This window comes from Eumetopias jubatus, unplaced genomic scaffold, assembly GCF_037043125.1.
Source record: "Eumetopias jubatus isolate StellerSeaLion01/CBP00866 unplaced genomic scaffold, mEumJub1_p1.0 scaffold_1, whole genome shotgun sequence".
Classification (NCBI taxonomy): domain Eukaryota; kingdom Metazoa; phylum Chordata; class Mammalia; order Carnivora; family Otariidae; genus Eumetopias; species Eumetopias jubatus.
Window position 1 is genome coordinate 133,213,253 of NW_028274807.1, and position 26,530 is coordinate 133,239,782.

Genomic DNA, 26,530 nt, shown 5'->3' on the forward strand with positions numbered 1-26,530 from the left:
TAGATCAAGGATCAGCAAGTTTTTTTTGTAAAAAGCTTGATAATAAATATTTTAGGCATTGTGAGCCGTATATAGTCTCTATCAAAACTACTTAATTCTTCCATTATGGTAGAAAAGCAGTCGTAGACAATATGTAAACAAATGAGTGTGGCTGTGTTCCAATAAAACTTTATTTACAAAAATAGATGACTGGTTTATGGACCAGAGTTTGCAGATTCCTGATCTAGATAATTAATTGACAAGTGATTCCTCCCTCACCCTCTCCCCAAACTAGATTTTGTACTAGAAATAGCATTGGAATAAGGGATCTGAATACCTTCTAATTATGACACTTCTAATGCTAGATACAATACCCTGGAAAGTCTCATTGATGTGGGTCTTATTTCAGTCATTACATTCATCACTTAATATGTGTTAGTTAAGTGCTAATAAGATTTTTGTGCCTTATATTTTGTGTAATGCTTTAACTCTCAAATCAGAGGAACCTCTGTAGTTTAAAGAAGTTAAAGTTGGTCAGGGTGCCTGGGTGGCCCAGTTGGTCAAGCAACCAACTCTTGGTTTCAGGTTGTGATCGAGGGATCATGGGATTAAGCCCCCCATTAGGCTCTGCTCTCAGTGTGGAGTCTACTTGGGATTATCTCTCCTTCTCCCTCTGCCCTTCATGCTTGTGCTCTCTCTCTCTTTCTCTCAAATAAATAAATCTTAAAAATGCATAGGTCACTTTAGGACTCAGATCAATAGGCCCATGTTTCTCATCTAGAGAAGAGGGAGAAAGGAAAAGAACTCCTCCATATGGTCCTGGAAGTGGTCATGTTCCAGAATCATTAAAAACATGCCACAGAATTGTACAGTGTTAAAACTGGGTAGTGAGGTGTTAATACCAAAAATGGTAAAGAAAATAATATTTCAGTTTCTGATTCAAGAGGTGGGAGGGAGAGGCAGGTCTATGTGAGGAGTTTTAAGGAGACCCTAGAGTCAAACTGGCTGAGTATTAGAAGCACAGGAGAGTGGTGGATACAACCAAGATAATGTGAAATGGAAATCTGTGAGCTCTACAAACCCTTGTCAGCTTCTTTCTTATGCAAGAGTTTCTTTTATTGAACTTTTATTTTTGCCAGCTCTTATCTCATAAATCTTACAGATGCATTTCCTGGCATCTAACACATGGTTAATAGAGTCACAACCATAAAATATTGACATAGAGAGATCATTTGGGGGTCTATTTAATGACTAAAAAGGAATACGTGTTAGTAGTTGATTGCTAGTTTGCTACTATGTTGACTCATCTGGAATGTTTTAGCATGCCCCAAAAATTGTTCTTATGAATTAACTTTATGATCTTAAACTAATTAATGAATCATAGAGTCAAGGCTAGAGATAGGGCCTTTTATCTTAGATTTTACTGAGATTATAACAGATTCAAAATCTGGATTCAAGTGAGTGAGACACTATCATTTTTCTTTTCTTTTTTTTTTTTGGTAAAGGTTTTATTTATTTATTTGACAGAGAGAGGGAACACAAGCAGGGGAAGCGGCAGGCAGAGGGAGAGGGAGAAGCAGGCTCCCCTCTGAGCAGGGTGCCCGATGTGGGGCTCGACCGCAGGACCCTGGGATCATGACCTGAGCGGAAGGCAGCTGCTTAACGACTGAGCCACTCAGGTGCCCCTATCATTTTTCTTTTACAGAAAAAAATCAGGAGAATATCATAGTATGCCACGGTGTTTGAGAATTGCTTCAAAAGAAGATCTCTGAAATTATCAGAGTCTTAGATCATGATTTGGGGAATTGATGGGCATAACTGAAGAAATATGGACCAATTGAGAACTATCTCTGAGTTGAATACTTAATGTCACACTGATTATTAAAACATGGCCCAAAGCTTTAAAAAGAATTAAGTCATTTATTGATTTCAAGTCATTTGACTTCTATGTAATTTTATTTCCTTATTTTGTGAGAATAAATAAACCTAAAAATTTCTTTTGTGTATGGATGGTTGCATCATTTTATGATTGAATATTATGAAAAGGTTTTAAAGTTCATGTAAAATGGGCATATAGGTAGGTAGTTTTTTCAATCCTGGTACTATTGACATTTTGGAGTCAGATAATTGTTTGCTGTGGAAGGCTGTACAGTGTACCACAGAATGTTTAACAGCAGCCCTGCTTTCTACCTACTAGATGCCAGTAGCAAACGACACCCCAGTTTTGGCAACGCAAACTGTCTCCAGACATTGTCAAAATCTCCACTCGTTGAGAAGCATTGGTACAGAGCAACCAAGCCATCACCCTATAACATCTAGCATTAAGGAAAAGATGAGGGATCAAATTAATACCATAAGTTTCTTTAATAGTTGAATTTTGGTGTTAATGTAAATTAATTTGTTGTTCAGTATTTTTGAGTGGGGCATTATTATGCAAGACTTCCAAGGAAGCCATTCATTTAGAAATAAAGGAATCTTCCATAAAGGGCTCTCTCCCTATTCCCCCAGCTCTTGCATATCATGTTATCAATTTTATGCTGTGGTTGTAAGAAGAGGATTGTAGTATTGACTCTGTTCTTCACCCAGAGATTGCATGCACAGTAGCAATGATGGAGTTACATCTCAGAATGGAAAGTGAATTGAGCCTTATCTTGGGACCTCTGTGAATTAGCTGGATCGCCTCCAAACTCCCCAGCATCCTTTTGTCTGGATAAATCAGATTGCTTACTTTTCCATAAGGTCAAGAAATGTGAATTATTTATCTTTGTCTCCCCAGCTTAGGGGCTGGCACAAAAATAAATAGATGCTTTAAAATGGAATGAATAGGTTCGATCTATTTGTTGATCACGTAGACCAAGAGTTGGCATACTTTTTCAACATCTTCTTTCTTTTCTCCTCCTTTATCCTTACACTTTCATTCCTGGCTATTTCTTGCTGACCTGAATTCTTCATGGATATTCTATTTTATTCCTTCACTGACTCAAAGGATGGCCAAGATTTTGTTGCTTTGCCTCCTATAAACCGAGAAGAACCAGAACAAAAAAAGCACTAAGGAATTTTAATGTAGGACACTGGGGAACACCAGTGAGAAAAATATTGGATCATTTCACCACCCACTGTCATTGTGATAATGCTTCTGCTACAAATTATAAGGCAAACCTTTTTAAATTATTATTATTTTTACTTTTAATTGATTTCTACACTAGAATACCTATAAACTTGTTTCTCACCGTAAGTAATTTTTAAGGTATTCTGTAATTCTAAAATATGGGCCAATTTCCTATAGAACTTGATTATTTTTCAAAATCAATTACCAACACTTTAAAAAAAACTTGAGGATTGGCAGTCCTCAAGAAAACAGTGCCTGAAAACGATGAGAAACTGATAAAGGCAAATGGCAAAGTCTTTGGAATTGGGCAGAACTAGGTACTAATTGTCATGTTGCCTTTTGTGAGTTACACGGATTTGAACAAGTTATTAACAAGTTATTTAGACCTATTGCACTTTAGTGCCATTAGCTTTAAAATGGGCCAATGTCTACCTCAGAGTGTCACTGTGAGAATTAGAGAAATATAAATTAAATTTGATCTAGGATGATATTTGCATAAAGTAGGTAGTTGTCAGTCAGTCATAGTCACAATAGATGATCATGATGGATGGTGATTGTGAAGATGATGGTAGTGGTATTAACTAGACATGGACAGGACCAATCCAATGCAAAATCATGAAGTCTCTCTGGTACCTTTCTTATTCCCTTCTTTCTAGGTCAGGCTTAAATAGAATCTTTCCCTCTATCCTGTGACATATGTTGTGCTCTTTGGCTGTCAGTGAATCCTTGCTAAGCAGCTAAATATCTTTTCCAGGGAATATTTGTATTTTAATAGAGGTATTTTTAAATGTCATATATAGGGGGCGCCTGGGTGGCTCAGTCATTTAAGTGTCCGCTTTCGGCTCAGGTCATGATCCCAGGGTCCTGGGATCGAGCCCCGCATCAGGCTCCCTGCTCGGCAGGGAGCTTCTCCCTCTCCCTCTGCTGCTCCCCCTGCTTATTCACGCACTCTCTCTCTATCTCTGTCAAATAAATAAATAAAAAATCTTAAAAAAAAGTCATATATAGGCTCAAGGATCTGAATGAAGAGAGAGACTAAGGTGACATTACCCTATTGCTCTATCTTTTCCTGATGGTTTGTTTTCTCTACTCCAGGATCCCAAAATGAAGTGCATCAGTTAGCCTTTGCTGCATAACAGATTTGCCCCCAAAGTGAGAACTGTAATAGTTTATTGTTTCTCATGATTCTTTGGATAGGCTCTGTGGTTCTTCTGTTCCAAATGGTGTTGTTTGCTGAAGTCACTCACATAGCTACTATCATTTTGGAACTCAGCTGGGACTGGAATATCCTAAAGAACTTAACATTTCTGGCGACTTAACTGAGGAGGAGAGAATGAGCGCGTTGTCCAAGTTCTTACTTCTCTTTCTTTCCCTCTCCCTCTTCCTCTATCCCTGTCCTTCTACCCCTTTATCCTTACCCTGCTCTCTGTCTCTGTCTTCATTATTCAGTAGTTGAGCCCTTGCTACGTTACACAGAGGCTGGATACAAAGATGACAAATATGGAAGCTGCCTAAGTCCAGAAGTCATGCACCATCTCTCCTGCCCTATTCTGTTGGTCACAGGACCAACCTAAATTCAAGGGGGGAGGAAACAAATTCTGTGTTTTGATAGGAAGAGAGGCATGTATGAATAAGAACGTGAGGATTTGTTAGGTGGCTATATTTATAGACAGTCTACCCCTCTCTGGGAAACTATTCCATTTCACCCCAGTTTCTACCTTCTGCTCCTCCTGAGTCCCTTTCCATATTTCTTCTGTCAGGATCAGGGGAATTAATGTTTTCTGAGTTTATAAACAGTGAGTGGTTCTTATCATTCTGTTTAATGCAGCTTTAGTGAAAGGTACATGGGTTTTAGAGATATACAGGCCTCCAAGTGGATGCCAGATACAGCCATTCCTACTGTACAATGCTGAGTGAGGTACATCAGCTCTCTTACCAGTCTTCTCATCTGCTAACTAAGCAGAGGAGATAAAAACTACCTTATAGTGTTAACATGAGATTTATACTAATATAGTTTATCCACAACGATTAACTGAAACTCAATAGATGTTCAGTAAATGTTAATTCTTCTCTTCCTCTCTGTTTTTACCTCTTCCTCCCAGTTTTTCTATCTGTTCTCTTTTTCTGGAAGAGAATTTTTTTTTGAAAATTTCTAACACTGCTTGTAATAATCAAATACATTTGTCCTAAGCCTTCTGATGTTACTGAAAAATGCTTCAAGATTTATAGAGATTTATAACAATTACTATCCTCTTAGCCTGATTGCTCTATTCTTTCCTGAATTTGCCATGTTATTGCTACCCTTAAGCCTTGGTTTACATATTCCTCTTGCCTAATAATCCATCTTCATTGCCTGCTCCTAAATCCACATGAAATCCTTTCTTTTCTAGAAGCATTATCTAATGTTTCTGGTGCCTAATATTTACAACTTTGTGTTTTAATCTATTTTATGTTCCTAAACCTTTTTCCCCTTAGTTTTATGTTCCATAATGCTTTTGGGGATCTTTTAAAGCACATATCCCCCAACTACCCACTCCAAATTCCACACACTATAACTAGAACTCAGCCACTGACAATTTTTAATTAACAAAATATTGACTTGGACTCTTTTACAGAACATCTAAAGAAGCATTAAAAACTTGTTTCTAGGGATACCCCACCCATGAAATATTCCAGAAACTGCATTACTCAATGTCTTGATAAATCCATGATATAATATGTATATATAATAGCAGTGAATAGGGACAACTGAGTAATTGCAATTTTTGAGAGGGCAAAATCGAAGAAAATACATATTTTTCTTGATTAAAATTTCCATAAAAGAAACTCCTAACCAACATGTGACTAAGCATTAAAAAAAAAAAAATCATGAATGGAAGAATTCTGCTTACACCACATTATAATACTTGTTATATTTAGAATATGCAAGGACTTTCTTTCTTTAGTGTGTATTGCTAATTTCCTTATTTATTTCCTTGTTAAATATTGTCAGAACAATATCCTAAAAGAGTAAATAATTAGAGGATGTTCCTACCAATCCATTAGCATTTTTATGGCTAGACAATATTTGTTTGCTCTTTCTGCCTCTAAAATATTCCTTCAGTGTTTACTTCACTCTAAATCCAAAAGCGAAACTCAAGTCACATCTTCCCCTTCTAGGTTACTCCAATATTTCATTTAAGAGTTAAAATTAAATTCTTTAGCATGATCCCCAATAAACCAAGCCAAAAATGTTCTGTGTCTGTTTTCTACTAAACTGGCAACTCTCAAAACTGGAAGAAATGGAGTAGAAAGCAGAAGTGCGTGGTCCTGGGGCACCTGGGTGGCTCAGTTGGTTAAGCGTCTGCCTTGGGCTCAGGTCATGATCCCGGGGTCTTGGGATTGAGCCCCGCATGGGGCTCCCAGCTCAGTGGGAAGCCTGCTTCTCCCTCTCCCACTCCCCCTGTTTGTGTTCCCTCTCTCGCTGTGTCTCTCTCTGTCAAATAAATAAATAAAATCTTAAAAAAAAAAAAAGAAATGCATGGTCCTATGGCAGGTTGGTATGTTCGTTATTTCTGATTTGTGTAACATACGACTCTTTTAGTGAAATTATTAGTGTTCATTAAAATATGATTACCTCAGCCTTGGTCCAGTTATTTGAATTTATCACCGAAAGACACTTTCATGAATTCAAAGAATCACTCATCAAGGCATTTTCAATTTCCTTTTAAAAAAAAAGATTTATTTATTTATTTTAGAGAGAGAGAGTTGGGGGGGGTGTGTGTGGAAGAGTGTGCCGTGCGTGTGTGAGTGGGGTGGGGGAGAGGGAGAGACTCTCAAACAGACTCCTCACTGAGCATGGATCTCAGGATCATGACCTAAGCTGAAATCAAGAATCGAGGCTTAAGGAAGCTTACCCAACTGAGCCACCCAGGCACCCACGGCACTTTCAATTTCTGTGATATTTTCTGAAAATTTGTTTCCACCAGTATTGATAAGAAGCATGGATTTTTAAAAAATAGAAATATTTACTCTTCCATTTGCCTCTGCTTTTGTCAACTGTTTGGTGGTGATTTTTTTCTGATTTTAAAATTTACATATTTTAATTTTCAAATGTAAAGAGTGGTCCCTTTTTAAGGTTCAAAATGGCTAGTGGTAAGGTACCTACATAGATCAATGACCACAAACTTGGATGGTTTTTTTTTTAATTTTATTATGAAAAGTTTTAATCAAAACAAAAAGGTAGAAAGGAAATTACAATAAACCTTATACAGCAATTATTTAGCTGGAAAATATTAACATTTAAAAGTGGATAAATATAGGGCGCCTGGGTGGCTCAGTTGGCTAAGCGACTGCCTTCGGCTCAGGTCATGATCCTGGAGTCCTGGGATCGAGTCCCACATCGGGCTCCCTGCTCAGCAGGGAGTCTGCTTCTCCCTCTGACCCTCTTCCCTCTTGTGCTATCTCTCGTTCTCTCTCTCTCAAATAAATAAATAAAATCTTTAAAAAAAAATAAAAGTGGATAAATATAAATTTGCTCTAACAAATATCAAAGAGTAATTTTTGAGTCATTTTGAAATTTTATTTGTTATATAAATGAATTTTATTGCTTTTTATGGCTATTTAAACTAACCATGATCTTCACACCTAGTATCTATCATAATTGTTAGCACTTTAAAATTTCTGAATTCTTCGGGTGCCTGGCTGGCTGAGTCAGCAGAGTATGTGACTCTTGTTCTCAGGGTCATGAGTTCAAGCCCCACATTAGGCATAGACATTACTTGGAAATTTTTTTTCTGAATTCTTAATATTAGTTTATCTTAATCCCTCACTTTATTTCCTGCTGTTTCACTGCTTGGACTTCTCAGACTTTTAAAAAATTTATTTTAGTTATTTCAGCTTTTCACTCTCAAGGGAAAACCACTTGTTCTTGTAATAATCTTCTGGCATTATTCTGATTTCTCCTAACTCAATCAGAAGTCTTTTCAAAAGAAATCAAGTTCTGCCATTGAATTCTAAAACAATTCTCCTTTGTCTTTTTAGCCAATTCTTGTATAAAGGCTCCTCCCAAACTTCCCACAATCAGTGACTCAAATTCCTCACACAGAACAGTTGAAATGAATATATCAACTACATGAATAAAGAATCCGATTAAGTAACTCTAGCAACGTTAGTAACTTACTTCCCTTCCCTCCGTCCCTGTGCTGAGTAATGAGGGGCAAGATAAACAATGTATCTGGAAGATACATCTTCCAGACCAGAGCTTGTGGAAAGCCAAAGCACCTACTAAAAATATCCAGTACACTTCTCTACTAAGTGTACATTTTTTTTCTAGTTTGAGAAAAGCAGAAAGAATAATACTCTTTTGTTTTGACCCAAGATTACCTATTTAGTAATTTCCATTTTCTCTAAATGACAGAGTTCTTTCATTGAATAAAACCTCATTCCAAAGCTCATTTTTCTAAAACAGACACAAAGAAATGGGGCTTCCTGACCTAGTACATTGCTTGGTGTCTTTCTTCTCTCCCACACTCACATATTTCCATCCCTGCGACACTTCCTCTAAACCCTGGGAACCTAAGGATCCCAATTAAAAACCACAGTTTCTCAATGACTGGGTATTTGATTATTTTAAAGAACGTGGTTATGTATGTACGTGATGTATATTGTGATTTGCTTTAAAAACTTTTTATTATATATCTATGTATACATACGTCTGTAAAGTGTAGGTAGGTATAATAGATAGATAGATAGATAGATAGATAGATAGATAGATAGATAGATAATGATGTCTTGAATTTGCCTCAAAAGGAACTGGAGGAGTGGACTGGGTAGAACTACATAAGACCATATGTGTATTCATATTGTTGAAGCTCGGTGATGAGTAAAGCAGAGATGGGGTTCTACAGAAAAACAGAATTCATAGGATATATGTATAAATTACATATATATTTTTTTTTCTGATTTAAATATTTAAGATCAGTACTAACCAGAAACCCAGCTGCACACTTTTGATTTGTCTCTTCTTTTTTGTATATATGTTGTACCTAACAAAATGTTTACTTCAAGATGTAAATAAAATAAACTGAAGATAATTACAACAGAAGTGGGATAAAACATATATGACTTTATATAATACAGAATCAAGTTTCATGCACAGCAGTCTCTTGAGGATTTCTGTGGAAAATAGACTGAAAATCAAGAGATGAAAAAAATGATGGTGATAATGATCATCTGATAAGCATAGCATCCAGCCACATTCCCACTAATCAATAGATATTCAAATACATAATGCCATACAATTATATAATGGAGAAGTATATTTCTTATTTTGTCTCTTAAAAAAAGTTAAATACTTATTATATGCCAAGCCCTATTTTGAATATTAATAATACAACAATAAGACACAGAATGTGTAAGAGTGACAAATATAAAAATACACACACTTGCTTTGTAGATGTGTACATTTGTATGCCATTAATGATAAATTTTCTGGCATATGACAGTAAAGTGTCATATTCTAACAAGATGGGTTCAGTTTAACAATTTTATAATAGATGGAAGTAATATGTGTTGAGGAAGGACTCCTTTTCCAAATTGACAAACTCGGGATGAGCCAGCATCACTGAGTATGAAAAACCAGCTCCAGGCTTTCATGTAACTTAGATTCTCAAATAGTGAAAGCAATTAAAAGGCCTCAATGTGCTGCACTCAAAATCACTAAAAACAGACCAATACCTAGACACAATGTGAAAAATATTTTTTGACTCTTATTTTGAAATAGTTATAGATTCACAGGAATTAACAAGGATAGTAGAAAGAGAAAAAGAGGTCCCAATTGTTCACAACAGTTAAATCTTATATAAGTATAGTATAATACAAAACCAGGGAATTGACATTGGTACAATATGTAGGTATAGATTTATGCCATTTTATCACATGGATAAATTGGTGTGACTACCACCATAATCAAGATATATGACCACTTTATCACGACAAATATCTCTCCCTTGCTACCCTTATACAGTCATACTCACCTCCTACCTTCCGCCGTCCCTAACTCCTGACTACTGCTAATCTGTCCTTCATCTCCAACATTTAGAGAATGCTACATAAATAGAATCATAGAAACATCTATTTGTGACCTTTCGAGATTAGCTTTTTTCACTGAATATAATGCCCTGGAGGTCCATCCAAGTTGCTGCATACATCAATAGTTTGCTTCTTTTTATTCCTGACTGGTATACCAGGATATATTTAAATATTCACTGATTGAGGGATATTTTGTTTCCAGTTCTTGGCTAATACAAACAAAGCTGCTATGAACAATTGTGCACATGTTTTTGTGTGGACATACGTTTCTACTTCTCTGGGATAATTGCCCAGGAAATGAAATTGCTGGTTTGTATGGTTAAGTATATATTTAGTTCATATTTTTGTTTTTCAAGAAACTGCCAAACTATTTCTCAGAGTGACTGTTTCATGTTACATTTCCATCAGCAGTGGGTGAAACATCCATTTCTCCACATCCTCACCAGCAATTGATATTGTCACTGTCTTTCATTTTAGCTGTTCTAGTAGGTGTATAATGATATCTCATTTTATCTCAATTTCCTTTTCCCTAATGGCTAGTGATGTTGAACATCTTTTCACATGATTATTTGACATTTTTACATCCTCTTTAGTGAAATATCTTTTTATAGTGTTTTGCTCATTCTCTAATTAGATTGTTTGGATTTCATGATGTTGAGTTTTGAGAGTTCTTTACATATTCTAGGTATGTAGTCAGTTCTTTGTCAGTGATTTGGAAATATTTTCTCCCAGCCCATAATTTCTACTATAAATGTGCTAGTTTTGAAGCTTACATATATTACTAAAATTCAATAATAACCACAGCAATTGTTTTGAACCAAGACCAACAAAAGATTTTTGGGGGGAGGAGAGTGTTTTTTTTCTTAAGATTTTATTTATTTATTTGACAGAAAGAGAGAGAGAGAGAGAACAAGCAGGAGGAGCAGCAAGCAGAGGGAGAGGGAGAAGCAGGCTCCCTACTGAGGAGGGAACCTGATGCGGGGCTTGATCCCAGGACCCTGAGATCATGACCTGAGCCAAAGGCAGACGTGTAACCTACTGAGCCACCCAGGTGCCCCAAGAGGAGAGTGTTTTTGTCACTAAAATTACTTCACATGGGGATGAAAAGCTGACCAAAGATAGTTGGATTTATTACTGTTTTCAAATTGTCTGTAGACAACACTCCTTGTCCACACTTGGTTTGCTCTGCCTGGTATTCCACGGCTCCGATAGCCTGAGAGATTAGCAGGCTTTGTGACACTCGCAGAGTAAGAAAATTCACGTAGAGGATTATACAGTTCATCATATGGAAAATCATAAAGTATATAACCCTTAGATGTCTCTTGAAAAAAATTACTTGAAGATGCATCCCAGCCAATAGAAACGATTCAAAATTATAAATTTAAAAATGCAGACGTTACAAATTTGTGTCTTTCCTTAACCAGTTTGGACCAGTGATGTGTTAGTCCAGAAGAATTCTTCAAGTCCAGGGAGTAAGTCAGACCCCATAGCAATTCACTACATTTTTCTTCTTTCGCTTCCAATCATTTCTGGTAACTATTTTGTGCTGGTGCACGTCCTTACCCCGCAGTTCAAATGTTAACTCTCACCATGTCAGATCACCATTTAAACACCAACGAGTTGTGTTTATTCTGACCTGGTGACAAGTGGTTAAGCTCCAACACTGCTGATGTAGGTCGGGATGGAGATTGCAGGGCATTTGTTAGGGAATTCTCTCAGGAACAATGCTTGAATAAAGGAAGAGAAGGGAGGGCAGAGCAGAGGGGGAAGATGGGGAGCAGTGCAGCTGCCACAAGGTGTTCTACAGACTCTCAAGTTCACCACTAGCTAAAATCTGTGCCCTTGGAGTTGGGCAGGATGGGGACCACCCATTACACTCCCATATTGCCTGGTTGTTGAATGCAAGCTGCTCTGGGAATGGGTGTCACTTTGATCAAGGTCACTTTCTACAGCTGGGAGCAGTTCCAGAATGGTCTGACGACAGGTGGGGGCTCTGGGCAGGCACACTCCCAGCAACTGCAAACTTAACGCCTTTTAATTTAGAGGGGGCATCTGGGCAGTATGGTGCAACGTGCGCTACATCTCTGCTACCAGAATCACTGACTTTTTTCATTTCCCATCACAGAAGCAAGGCTTAATTAATGGCCAATGACCATGTGCATTGCAAACCTCTTAAAAATGGTTCTATATATATATATTTAAAATTTATATTTGTCCATTTTATTTTTTTATCTTAAGTTTTTATTTTAATTTCAGTTAGTTAACATTCAGTGTTATATTTGTTTCAGATGTACAATATGTCTTTGAACAGTTCCATACATCACCCAGAGCTCATCACAATGAGTGCCCTCCTTAATTCCCATCACCTATTTCACCCATCCTACCCTCCACCTCCCCTCTGATAACCATCAAATGGTAACATTCCTATTTAATGCACCGAGTTAAAGACTTTTTTTTCTTAATTGGGTAAAGCTAAGAATCCAGTCCCACGTCCATTGACAGATATTTTCCCCTTCAGGACTCTTCATTTCTAGGATCTGTGATTATTCCTGTATTAATTATTTTTAAGGTTAGTTTACATAGTTTGAGGTCAGTAATATTTTTTAAAAAGCCTAGAACAAAATCAAAAAATAAAATCACCAGAATTTAACTTATTTCTGGAAGATGGTGTTAGGAAAGACATTCACTTCCTGCATTATGCTGTTTTACATTTCTAAATTTTATAAAATGTACATATATTAGTTTCTGATATTCAAGGAACAAATGTGTATTACTATATAATTGCAATTGAGTTTATAAAAAAAATAAATGCAATACAAATTTGGAAGCAAATGAAGAAAACCCTTGATGAGGAAAACAACTAGGCATTCTTTATTTTTAAAATTTTTTCTGTATTTTCCAAGTGAAACTTCTAATGTCACCCATTAAATGGGAGTTTTCCCTTGGTTACTGCTAGATTCTCTATCAAGTTAAAGATTCCTCCTATTGCATGCTTATTATAAAGTTTTCTTTAAAAAATAAGAATATTTGTTGTTATATTTTTTTAAATTATATTTATTGAGGGGCACTTGGGTGGCTCAATTGGTTAAGCATCTGACTCTTGATCTCAGCTCAGGTTTTGATCTCACGGTCGTGAGTTCAAGCCCCATGGTGGGCTCCATGCTGGGTGTGGAGCTTACTTAAAAAGAAAAAATAGTATTTATTGAGATGATACTATGTCTTTTCTTCTTTATAAATCTGCTGAAGAAAGATCCCTAAGTTGGAACCATATTGGCATAAATGCCACATGAGCATGGTATATTTTCTTTTAATACACTTCTATAGGCAGTTTACTAATGTTCTATTTAGGATCCTTGGGCTTATATTCAGAGCAGTCTATACTTATCTTTTTGTATTATACTCATCCAGGATTGGAATCAGAGTTTTCCAGACTTGTAGATTAAATTCAGAAGTTTTCAGGGTTTTTTTGTTTTCCAAAGCTTTAAAAGAATTATTTGTTCCTTCAAAGGTTAATAACATGGACTTTTTTTTTTTAAGATTTATTTACTTGACAGAGAGAGACACAGCGAGAGAGGGAACACAAGCAGAGGGAGTGGGAGAGGGAGAAGCAGGCTTCCCGCCGAGCAGGGAGCCCGATGTGGGGCTCGATCACAGGACCCTGGGACCATGACCTGAGCCAAAGACAGACGCTTAACGACTGAGCTACCCAGGCGTCCCCATAACATGGACTTTTAAAACTCTCTGAAATAGCTTTAGTGGAGAGTGACAATCAGTCTGGGTGAGAGGGTCTCTTTCTCAACTTCCTTCCAAAGTTATTGGTTGGTTCAGGGTGATTATTGTTTTGGGGACCTATTGTGGTGATTGTCTACACTTACCCCAAAGTACTTTTTTTAATCTAGAAGACTGTGTTGATAGAATTTTTCACAAATCTCACAATTTTTAAGGTCTTCTAAATTCTTGTACTTTAAAAATTCCTAATATTGTTGAATCGTCTGAATTTTTTTTCCCTGAATACAATTGCCAAAACTTAATTTTTTTGTCTTCCTTTGTTTTTATAGATCATATATTTTTAACTTTGTTTTCTATTTCACTTATTTCTACTTTTATTTCTGTATCCTTCTAGTATACTCTTATTTGGCTTTTTCTTTGTAAATAATTATATTTTGTGTCCTGAAGAAAAGTTCTACATATTTTACATTTTAAATATTTATTTTGCTTTATGTACTGGATATTTTTATATGATAACTTTTAGAACACATGTACTTTAAGTATTAATTTTCCTCTGATCCATCTTCACTCACATTCATTGGGCTTGGATATCAAATATTCTTGGTAACATTGTTTATTTATTATTTTTTTAAAGATTTATTTATTTATTTGAGGGGAGAGGGGCAGTGGGAGAGGGAGAAAGAATTTGAAGCAGACTGCACGCTGAGCGCAGAGCCCAACGTGGGGCTCAGTCCCACAACCCTGAGATCATGACCTGAGCCGAAACCAAGAGTCAGATGCTTAACCAACTGAGCTACCTGGGTGCCCCAACATTGTTTATTTTTTATTTTTTTTTAAGATTTTATTTATTTATTTGACAGAGAGAGACAGCGAGAGAGGGAACACAAGCAGGGGGGAGTGGGAGAGGGAGAAGCAGGCTTCCCGTGGAGCAGGGAGCCCAATGTGGTGCTCGATCCCAGGACCCTGGGTTCATGACCTGAGCCGAAGGCAGACACTTAACAACTGAGCCACTCGGGCGCCCCACCAACATTATTTTTTAAAACAATATTCGTTCACTTCCAAAAGTCTGTAAGTTCAGTTGCTAATTTCTTTTAAAATCAAGAGTTATATAGGATTTTTAAAAAATCCAAGCGATGAGGGTTAGAAATAGGTGGAAGATTTTTTTAATGCACATGACTTCTACATTTTGGGGACTTTTGAAATTGTCTTTGCAGAACAAAGTCAATTGTTGTGAATGTTCCACAAGCATGTGAAAATAATGCGCATTCATGTTGGATGGAACCATAGATATATGTTCATTAACTATAGATTAATTAATATAAATAAGTAAAATATAAATGAATACAGAAAATAAATACTAAATAATTAAATTTCTCTATAATTTTAATTTATCGCCACTATGATCTACCAATTTTTGAGACAGTGAAATTATTTCACTCTGATTTTAGTTTTTAAGATTTCTTTGTGGTTTTTAACTATTTTTTGCTTTCAACATTATAGAATTTAAAGCATAAAAATTCATGATTTTTTTATGTTTTTCTTATAATTTTTTAAATAAGGGGGAGTTTTGTTTTTTTGTTGTTGCTTTTTTAGCCATCTTAAACCAGAAGTCTCTGCCTTACTATCTAAATGGGAACACATACATGCTCAAATATAAACCAATATATTATAAAAGTATTTTACAATGTAAAAGGAGATGTGAGGGGAAGTGGGAAGGACATGGAGCCTAAAAGTGACAACTAGGGAGGTGTGTGTTCCAGTGTGTGTCTTTCGTGATGCAAAGGAAAGAGCAAAATGGGAGAAAAGACAGCAGAGGAAATAATGCCTATCCAGGAGATAGACCCATTCTGACCCAACTGGATAACACAGGGAGGTGAGAACATCTCATCAAAGGCTACTGCCTAGTTGTTCATAATCTACAGTGAGGTGGAAAGAACATGAGATTTCAAGGAAGATCATTCAGGATTCAAATATTAATCAGTCCACCCATTTTGAATTTGGGCAAGTTACAGGATTTCTCTGACCTTTCATTTGCTTTGCGATAAATGGAAACATTGATGCCTTACAAAGTGAGGATGAAATGAGAACCAAGGCAACATTCCTAGCCTGATGTCTAAAACATGAGAGGGGTTAAGGGAATATTGCTAATACATAATGTTTTGTTGAGAAGGCCTAACTCCCTGGAGTGTAAATGTAACTTTTAATTTTTTTCCTTGAAGTTACTGGTATTGCTCGGTATTGCTGAATAACTGAAATTGCTTCATGATCGTACTGCTTACAGACATAGTACCTCCTCCCCTTATATATTACTCATTTACCTTTTTTGAGCTGATGATGATGTACAGGTCACTGGAATCTTCATCTTCTTCCTTTTGTTAGTTCACTACTGTTTTCATTTTCTTTCTGCCTTAGCACTCATATATCATCATTTTAAAGTCTCTTGTGCATAGACCCTAAACTCCCTTGCATCTTCCTATTTTCTCTATATCCTTCTCACAAAGCTACAAACTCAAAAGGACCAACAATACGTTTTCTTTAGCCTAAACACAAGCGGCTGTGAACTGCTGGTATAATACTTATGTTAGGGAGGATGGGAATCACTCTAAATTTATTTTTAGCAGACTCAAATGGGGCAAATTCCCCAACAAATCTATCACTTTCCTTACTGGGCTTTACAGCCCATCCTCTACAACAAATATTTCAAGCATTCCTTCTTGTCTTCAAACTACCAGCTCCTGCTGATTACCCCTCATCCTCAGCATTTGACTTTACCTCCAAAGTCAATGAGAACAAAAAGGAACAGAGAAATAAAGAAAGGGAAAAGAAAAGAAGGAAAAGCTAGGGGAGGGGAGAGAGGAAGGGGCACAGGGTTGGGGGGGGAGGGGAGGGGAGGGAGGGAAGAAAAAGGAAGAAAGAAAGAAAGAATCTCTCAGACAGGAGCTATTTCATCTTACTGCCATGAAACCTATGTGTTCACCTCCATATATATGCAATCAGTGTCCTCCTTCCTTCCTATTAAAAGAGAGGGAAGGGGTGTCTCTTCCAGCTGAGAAGAATCACTCAAAGTGAGGTGTGCAGACACCATGGCCTCTCTCTTTCTTGGACCCTTCTTCTCCCTCAGATTCTCTGACACCACAACTATTTTTATATTTCTCTTTTTCAACCTCTTTTTAGGCTCACAGTCGGCCCATTATGTTTTGGAGGGCCTAGATTTTCTCCTGTCGCTGTCTTGCAAGGTAATTTCATAATCTAATAAGTGACAAAGACATGCAGCTTTTCTCTCTAAATATATTTCGAATGTGTCGGCCATGTCCCACCTTCACTGCCAGGGCCTGTTTCCACAGACCTCCTAAAATGGCTGCCTGGGTGAGTCCTAATGACCTCTATTGACTCTTTCTAGTCAGTTTCCACACTGCAGGTTACTGTGTTATTTTGAAAACTCACATTTCCTTGTGTCCTTTGAACGCTTAAAACCTTGCTATGGTTTCAGTGCCAGAACCGTTAATCATCCCCCAGAACTCATCCATTAATAACAGAACCCTCTCCAGCTTACAACAGAGATTCAACAGGGAACAAGTTTGCCCAGCTAGTGACTCTCTTTCCTCGCCTCTTTGTAGCCCAGTGTGGCTAATACGGGGTGAGTGAGGGATGGGAGTGCCTTCTGGCTCCTCACAGGAAGCTTCACGCCTTCTACTTACTTCCTCTTCCTGCTCCCCCACGGGAGCTGCCTTGGACTCAGAGACGGAGGCTACTAGTGAAGGATGGCAGAGCTGCTCCACCACTTCAGTGTGCTCTCTTCTGCTGTACTACAGGAAAGGAGAAGAGAGTGAGACAGACACGCAGACCCACACATAGAGAGAGAGAGAGTCATTTTCTTATTCAAGAGAGTCATTCAAGCCTAAGCTGTTCCCTGATTAATACTTTTACCATTGCACTTAGGGTAAAAAACAAAATTCTTAATGTGGCCTCAGAGGCCCTGGGTGATGGGTGATCTGTCTACCTCCTCATTTCCCCTTTTACTTCCTTTTCTCCTGTTCTCCCTATGCCAACTCTCCTGGACTTCTTTCAGTTTTTCAGGGATGCTGAGCTCTTTTATGCCCAAAGCCCTCATACATTTTATTTGCTTTGTCAGAAATGTTCCTCCCTCTGCTACCTCTCACCTTGTTTTATTAACAACTGATCCTTTTTCAGATTTTAACCCTAAGTCATTTTTCTTAAGCAATTGATACCCTCCCCCTGCAACCTGGCCACCACGCCAAAGAATTGAGTCCGTTCCCACATTTAAGTGACCTGATACCACTTTAGTCTTATCCTTTATTTGTTGTGAAATATTTTTTATTAAAAAATACAATATATATAATATATATAAGTTAGTTTCCTGGATCCACTTTTTTTTCTTTTTTTTTTAACATTTTATATATTTGAGAGAGAGAGAGAAAACATGAGCGGGAGGGACAGAGGGAGAGGGAGAGAGAACCTGAAGCAAACTCTACACTGAGCCCGGAGCCCAACTCAGGACTCGATCTCATGACCCTGAGATCGTGACCTTAGCTGAAACCAGGAGTCAGATGTTTAATGGACTGCACTGCTCAGGTGCCCCCTGGATCCAATTATAACACACATGTATGTGTGTTGATTATGTGTAGTTTTACATTCATACATTCCCCTAAACCCATGTTAGTTGTGCATTATAAATATGTTGCCTTGTTGTCTGTGTTCTATTTCCTGCTTTTATACTCATTATTATGTTTTCGAGATATTTCTATGCTAACAGGTGGACACTATTTCATTCATTTTCCATTTATTCCCACATATGTCCATTAATAGAATTTTAATATTCTGTGTCATAACTCTACCACAGTTTGTTTATACATTCTTTTGTCTATGAACATTTGGCTTATTCTAGTTATATGCACAAACACATGTCTGTGTTACATACACATACGTTTATGTGTTTGTGTATATGTGCAACTTACAAATATTGCTGTCATGAGTACTTTATATATATTTTAAAAAATAAGTTGTTCCCTATTCTAGTTGTGATTTCTTTTTTTTTTTTTTTTTTTTTTCCCCCAGTCAGGAGCCATCAACCCAGGAGCATTTTAAATTCATTTCTCTGGGAGATTTTATTTTATTTTATTTTATTTTATTTTATTTTATTTTATTTTATTTTACTTTATTTTCTTCAGTGTAAAAAGGGGGGTTTTATTAACGCACAGGGACAGGACCTGTGGGCAGAAAGAGCTTCCGCTGCTTGGGAGATTTTTAGATCACATAGGTAGAATGATTTTCAACTTCAGTCCTGCACAAGGATTAGACTGTAATGAAAACTTTTCAAGGAAGACTTCTTCTTTTCTTCCATTTAGAGCCAAGATCAAGACAGATAAGTTTGTTTTTTGTTTTTGTTGTTGTTTTTTGTTTTTTTGGATATTTCCCTTTGAGGGACCCCCTTTTTTTTCATGTGAAATAACACCTTTATTTATTTTTTAAGAATTTTTTTTAATTTATTTATTCATTTGAGACAGAGAGAGAGAGAGCAGGAGCAGTGGGGAGAGGTAGAGGAAGAAGCAGACTCCCCGCTGAGTAGGGAGTCCGATGTGGGACTCGATCCCAGGACCTGGAGATCATGACCTGAACCGAAGGCAGACGCTTAACCATCTGAGCCACCCAGGACCCCCAAGGGACCCTTTTTTTAAGCCTATAAAATTGCTGTTGTTTCCTTTGGAAAATCTCAACTATTAATTAGATTTCTCCACTGAAGGGAATTGGCTTATTATCTGTCATTAATGTCTCTAATCTGGTCCATTTGGTAGTCACCATTGTAATTTCACCTGGCATTTTGATACCAGCTGATACAGCAGAAGCAGCCCACTGGCCTTTCCCACCATATTCCTGTAGACATTGTTTTAAAACTCTGGCAGTTTTCATATTTAAATATATTCAAATTTACTCCCTTCTGGATTAATAATTACATTTTCAAATACAGTGTTCAAGAGTTCTGGGTAGACTGAAAACTTGAACACACAAACACATGATCTTAACCTTTAACGGTATAACGACATGTGCTTGTCTAGCCATGAGTTTCAAAAAAAAAAAGTGCCCCTTTTGATGTTCTGTTTTGTATTTCTTAATATGTTTTTAGTGATTCAAGCCTATAGTAATGTATCATATTTTATTTTGAACATTCTTGCAAAATAAGAAGCAAAAGGTGAACAATTTAAAAAGAAAAACAAAACCAGGTAACAGATTAGACTTTTGCAGGGAGTAAAATACCCGATTTTCTGGTCATTAAAAGCATGCCAGGATGGAGTGGGAATTGAGTGTGGTTAAAGCCCTTGAAAGACGGAGTCCAAGCTCAGATGGGTTGGGACAACGATCCACGTTAGTCTAAGTGACACTCAACACCAGGCAGTTTTCCTGCTCCGCGCTCCGTGTGGGAGGAGTAGGGACTTTCAACCAGTCAGCCTTCACATCTTGCCTCTGTTCCTTACCAGCCGCGTGATCCTAGTAATCCTTTCCATTTTCTCGTCTGTAAATGGAGGATATTAAAACTAATCTCACTGGATATTCATAAGGATTAATTGAAATAATCAATAGAACAAGGCCAGGCACACAATAGCTATCAATAATAGTTACATGGTTTCTCCATGGTAGCAACCAAACCACATCATTTTTATGACAGAGAAAAATCAAAGAACCTTTGTAATGCTGTAGAGATTGGATGATGAAGCTTAGATAAATAATAGTTTTTAATTTTTATATTTTGCAGCCACTGTAACATAGATACAATTTATTTAGGATGAAATTGTATGTTGATCGACTGACCAAATAAAGACTAAGTGTTTCTTAATGTCATATAACATGTTTTTTTCCTCCTGGACAGTAGCCCTTTGGGAAGAAAATAAAATAGCTGAATTTATACCTCATTTTACTGAAATAGAGTCCAATTGGATTAAAGATATAAATGCCAAAAATAAAAAAGACATAAAGATGTCGGAAGAAAGCATGCATAGATTTTTTTTAAAAACAATTTTTTAGTGATGGCAGTTTGGCTATGCAGGACATAATGTTTAGACACCACAATGGGTACATCGTTAAATCTGACAACATAAAAATTAAAAATTTCTATACTGAATAAGTAAAATTCAAAGACAAGTAACAAAATGCGACCACTGTTGGCAGCACATATAAGAAAATGGCAATTAGTACACAAAGAACTCTTACAAATAATTAAAAAAATACTAATGTAACTTTAATGTTGACAAAAATAATATGAATAGACTTCATAAAAATAAATGCAAATAGCGTGCATATTTAGAATGATTTACAAGTTTCGTTGATGTGAAAAAAGATTAAATAGTCTTTATGGGGCGCCTGGGTGGCTCAGTCGGTTAAGTGGTTAAGTGTCTGCCTTCTGCTCAGGTCGTGATCCTGGGTTCCCGGGATTTAGCCATGTCAGGTTCCCTGCTCCACGGGGAGTCTGCTTCTCCCTCTCTCTCTTCCCCTCCCCCCTGCTCATGTTCTCTGTCTCTCTCACGCTCTCTCAAATAAACAAACAAACAAACAAATAAATAAAATCTTAAAAAAAAGTTTTCTTGGAAACTTCTATTTATAGAAAGAAGAATAAATATAAATGTTCATATAGCATATATATTAGATATTTTTCTGGAAAAATATCAAGAAAAAATATTGGGAGCTGAATTAGGGATATGAATGTGGAATAGCAGGAAGATAGGAGTAATATTTTTTTGAATTTGATTTAATGTTTTTCTGGTTTGAAATTTCTCCTATGCTCCTGTATGTTTTCTGTAATTTAAAAAATTAATGCAGCTAATATGATGACAAAAGTATATAAATTGTAAGGATTAAAATTAAATAAATGTCATTAGGAGCCCACAGATAATTTTAAGTGTTGAAAAACGTGTACTATGTGTCTTGAAAGGGAACTGTCAAAACCTGATTTTCTTAGGATGAAATGATGCATTCATTGGTGCTTAATGAGTTTTGTTTTCCCCCAGACAAAGTCAAAGGAAGATCAAGAGCAGGGACCCACTTTGACTCAGCCCGGAGACGGAGCCGAGCGGTCCTTTATCACATCTCTGGGCACCTGCAAAGAAGAGAAAAGAACAAATTGAAAATAAATAATGTAGGTGGTATGTGAGTACACTATGAATACTAGAGTTTCCCCTGGTGCCAATATTTGATTCACTAAAGAAAGGCTCCAGTTACTCATTTATTGGTTTTCCTAGATTTTTTTGCACTTTGGTTTGTGCTTTCCTATAAAGAATAAACTAGAAAAGGTCAGCAATCATGAGGCATTTATGCAATAAAAGTGCTTAATCATAGTGTTATCACAGCACAGAGATTAGAATATTACTGTAGTCAGTACAATATGGCACAGGGGACACTGTGAATGGTGACATACTGGTTACATTTTATGAACAAGATGATGCACCAAGTCCTATTACACATTCATAGTTTGTTGGTTAAAATTTCTCAAATTTAATTTTAGTTTTAAAATTTAATAAATTTTAAAATTTAAATTTTAAATTTAGTTCCATCTATTTTGCACTTTATCTAATTTCACTTAATGCTTTTATCCAAGAGGACCATGAACAAATCAAAGTCATTACTCCATTTAAATATTCACATCTTATACAAAGCAGAGTTGGAAATGTCACACAACGGAACATTGGATTTGAAATTCTATGCTTTATATCATATGGTTTTGTCAAAAGTTGCACTCCTAGTAAATGACCGTAGGGCTACTTTCTGAAACCTGGGACTTGTCTGTCAAAAGCCACAGCAAATAACTGTGCTTCAAAAAGGTGATCCTCTGCAGAGTTTTACATGACACACATCTTACAGGATTTCACATGAATATTATAATTAGTTCTTAGCACTGAAAGATGTCACTGAGAAACCCAGAACTCTTGTCTGTTTAGTTATAGATACTCAGAGATACTTTTTCAAATGATGGTAATATAATTACTGTGCATTGTGGAGTCTTCAGAATGTAACATCTTTGTGGGATGTGTGACTATGATGGTAGATACAAATACTCAGGGCCTAATTTACCAGTGACATTAGAAAAAGTCACATCAAACAGGCGGAGCTATTTTGGAATCAGTCCAAGATCCAGAAGTTCTGGGAGTTAGGGACACAAGAGGTTTCTTTGGCATCTTACTTTTTACATAGAAAGCTGGAGACTAGCGAATACGCATGTGCTGGTAAAACAGCCATGTATCAGACATACAAAGTATCCGCTTCTTTGTAGAAAACAAAGAAAGATGCCTGAGCCAAGGCGGAAGGGGAGATCTGACAAGAAATTTCTGCAAAGCTATCTCTGCTGCAGTGTGATTTCTTTCTGGAAACCAGAACAGGCTGCTTTGATCCATTTGTGCTCTAGGACCATCACCCATGCAGGTGCCGATCTGCCAGGCACCACCATTAAGAGCCACACGCCGCTTATTTTGGCCTGACTTAGTATAAAGATTTTCAGGGAATACCTGTGCCTTGGTGTCACATTGATTTGCTGAGAGTCCGGGGATAGACTTGAAAGAGTGCACACCTCTTGATCTATGTATGGCTCCTTCCACTGGTTCCTATTTACAACTCCCTTCAGTTACTAAGCCAGCCTTAGTGACATTAAACAAGTTCCAGGAAGAAACAAAGGTAACCGCATCTGGGCTTGATTCTATGCAGGTCAACCAACAAAGCACCTAAACAAATATTAGCCAGAGATTCTATAATGCTGAAAGCTGACACTGTCTTCTACCCTTTAGTTGAAAATCATTTAAACATAGCAAGTATTACTAAGCTTCAAAATGTGTTTGCTGAACATGTTGTTTTTCCCTTTAGATCCAACAAAGTACAGAACAGTACTTAAAAATCTGACTTAAAAAATCATAATTCCCACTTTTTAGCTAATTTGCTAAATTGCCAATCACTTAAAAAATACGAACATGGGAGGGGGGAACATTAAAATAATACCTAGAAAGTAAGGATGTCTAATCAACGAAGTGACTCTGACATACAGGTAATATCTTACTTCTAAAAGTAATGTGTAAAATCAGGACTGGCCTTGTTCTCTTTCTCTTTTCAAGGAGAACAGAGTAGAATGGCTAAAGACAGCAGGAAGAGAGAAGGAAGAAGAGGAAAAAATGATCCGGATCGTTTATCAGCTGAACAATCCATTTTGGGGGAATTCTGGTTATAATAACATTCATACACAAATTCTCAATATTTTTACAGCTCTTTGCTATTTACAAATTCCTTTTACTTACATCATATTATTTGATTTTTATAGTAAGCCAGTACTAGATATGATTTTTTTTATTAATTCCATTTTAATGATGGAAAAGAACTTATTCAAGATCTCAAAAGTAGGAGCAGGATGTGGGACCCCGCTGTGAATCTTCTGACTCAAAGCCATGGTGCTTTGATACAGTTCTGTGGAATAGGAATATATGATTCAACTATAGGCCAATGAACTCATCAGGCCATTAGCCAGATTTGAGCATCAGGATGTAACACCTTTTAGTCCTGGCTCTGACTGCCTGGTTCATCTTAGAAAAGGCACTTAATTTCTGCTTTCTTTGATTTGTTACTGTATTATATGACCATGTGGGGATGCAAGTGTCTCTAACACAAGGAAATGTAAAGATCACATGAGCGCCTTGGGAGCTTGAAAGGAGAGTGCTTTAAATGCCCAATTATTACCAGCTGGATACCAGTGGTCCTCAAAAGGCAAGGCAAACGCTTTCCTGGGACTTGGTGCAGTGATTATAGAAATATTTTCCCATCTCTCTACTCATTCAAAAGTTAGTTTCAAAGAAAAGTTACAAAAATCGTTTGGGAAACAGTTATCTTAGTTAGGCTTTGGCTTTAACCATTGTGTTTCAATAATTCGTAGAGGTTAAAGAGCTAAAACACCATTGGTACTAAAGAATATGCTTTGAAATTTATAAATAATATATAACTAAAATTGAGAATCGTTGGCTGCATTTTTCCTTAGGCAAACCCTGTGTTTCGAGGTTATAAATAATAGATCTGTTTTCCCCCAACTTGCTAAAAGCATACTTTCCAATTATAAGAAATTTTCTTCCATTCAAAAGGTTTTATATAAAACTGTGAATCTGGTGTAAGAGGAGAGGAGCAATTATTTTTTTACTCAGGTCAACTTGTCACAATGTGCAGGATTTGAGTTAAAAAACCCTTTACAATTTAACCCTAATCTGAGGTATAATGAATTCTTAGTATCTTTTAAAATAATTTTAAGGAATATGTCTTAAGTACCCTATAAAAATGAAATGGTGTGATTTATTTTCTGACTTGTGGAGAAAACTGATATATTGCTGACTTTTTGTGCCAGCATCACTAATGCTTTATGTAATCAGCACAATCCAAAGAAAATACTTCCTGAGTTTTCCTAATCCTCTCTCCCAGAGCTGACATCTCCCTCAAACAAGGTAAAGTTTTAATCTCTATAATATGATAGCAAAAGACTTACTCAGATAGAAATTGAGGTATTCCCTCATGGCTTTTCTACTAATGGCTTATATTTGAAAAAAAAATTATGTAAGAATCCATCATGTCCTTCTGTAAGCAGAAGTACTTATCAACCTTCAGGTGATTAATACTTACAAACCCTAACTCTCTCTTCTCCTATGCACCTACCTAAACTTTTATGAGAAGCCCAACAGATACACGTCATCTTCCTCTTCCCAGTTTTATGCCAAAGCCCACCCTTTACGTTTGTTTCTGGAAACCAGAGGATGAGGCAAAAGAGGCAGGTCAAGTTTCAGGGAATTAAATGGAACAGAGATGCAAGTATATATATAGGTGACATTTTAGGTAATGATCTTTTTGCTCTTGATGAACAAAGTCTGGATTATTCACTTAACATTCATGACTAAATTCTGCATATTCCTATTACTTATAACAAAGATCTCTGCTCAATTTTAGTATGTACATCTCTACTTTTTGCATCACCAACTTCTCAAAGTCACTTGTAAAATACGTTGGCATTGTGTGTCTGAATGATCCTCCCCACAGAAGTGTGTTTAAGGCTGTGTGATCCTTGCTTCTAATGTTGTGTCTCCCTTCTCTCCTTTTTGTCTTTATCCACAGAATGTTTTTGTAGATAAACCAGCATTTCCGGAGTATAAAGTTTCCGATGCAAAAAAGTCCAAATTCATACTTTTGCATTTTAGCACTTTTAAAGCCGGCTGGGACTGGCTTATTCTGTTGGCGACGTTTTATGTTGCCGTGACCGTACCTTACAACGTTTGCTTTATTGGCAACGATGACCTGTCCACGACTCGGAGCACAACAGTCAGTGACATTGCTGTGGAGATTCTTTTTATTATAGGTAAGAACCACCGGCTGCTTTCCTAGAGGATTTGCATAGAGGAAGTAAGTGTGTTCCAGATTTTTCTGACGTGAATTTGAACTAAGATCCATTTGCATGGGCATGACTAAGCTTCTGATGCAAATTTTGGAGAAGCACATATTTGGATTTCTGAAAATTGCCTCTTCCAGCTTTCTCACTGTTCCTTTAGTCAAACAGATCTAAACCCATGTTTTGTGTTTCCCTATCCTTTTTTTTTGTCAGAAATAGGCTAAAAAAGACTTAATGGC

At 36.8% G+C, this 26,530-nt stretch overlaps 1 protein-coding gene across 2 annotated transcripts in view; it reads left to right on the forward strand.

The window, feature by feature from the left end:
* Positions 1–26,530, forward strand: part of KCNH8 (potassium voltage-gated channel subfamily H member 8) — a 366,134-nt gene that overhangs the window by 185,710 nt on the left and 153,894 nt on the right. For both annotated transcript variants that reach the window (XM_088021252.1, XM_028099221.1), the window contains exons 4-5: positions 21,907–22,034; positions 26,021–26,261. In XM_088021252.1, the coding sequence (XP_087877378.1) occupies positions 21,907–22,034; positions 26,021–26,261 (369 nt within the window). The remainder of the gene's footprint in view (positions 1–21,906; positions 22,035–26,020; positions 26,262–26,530) is intronic.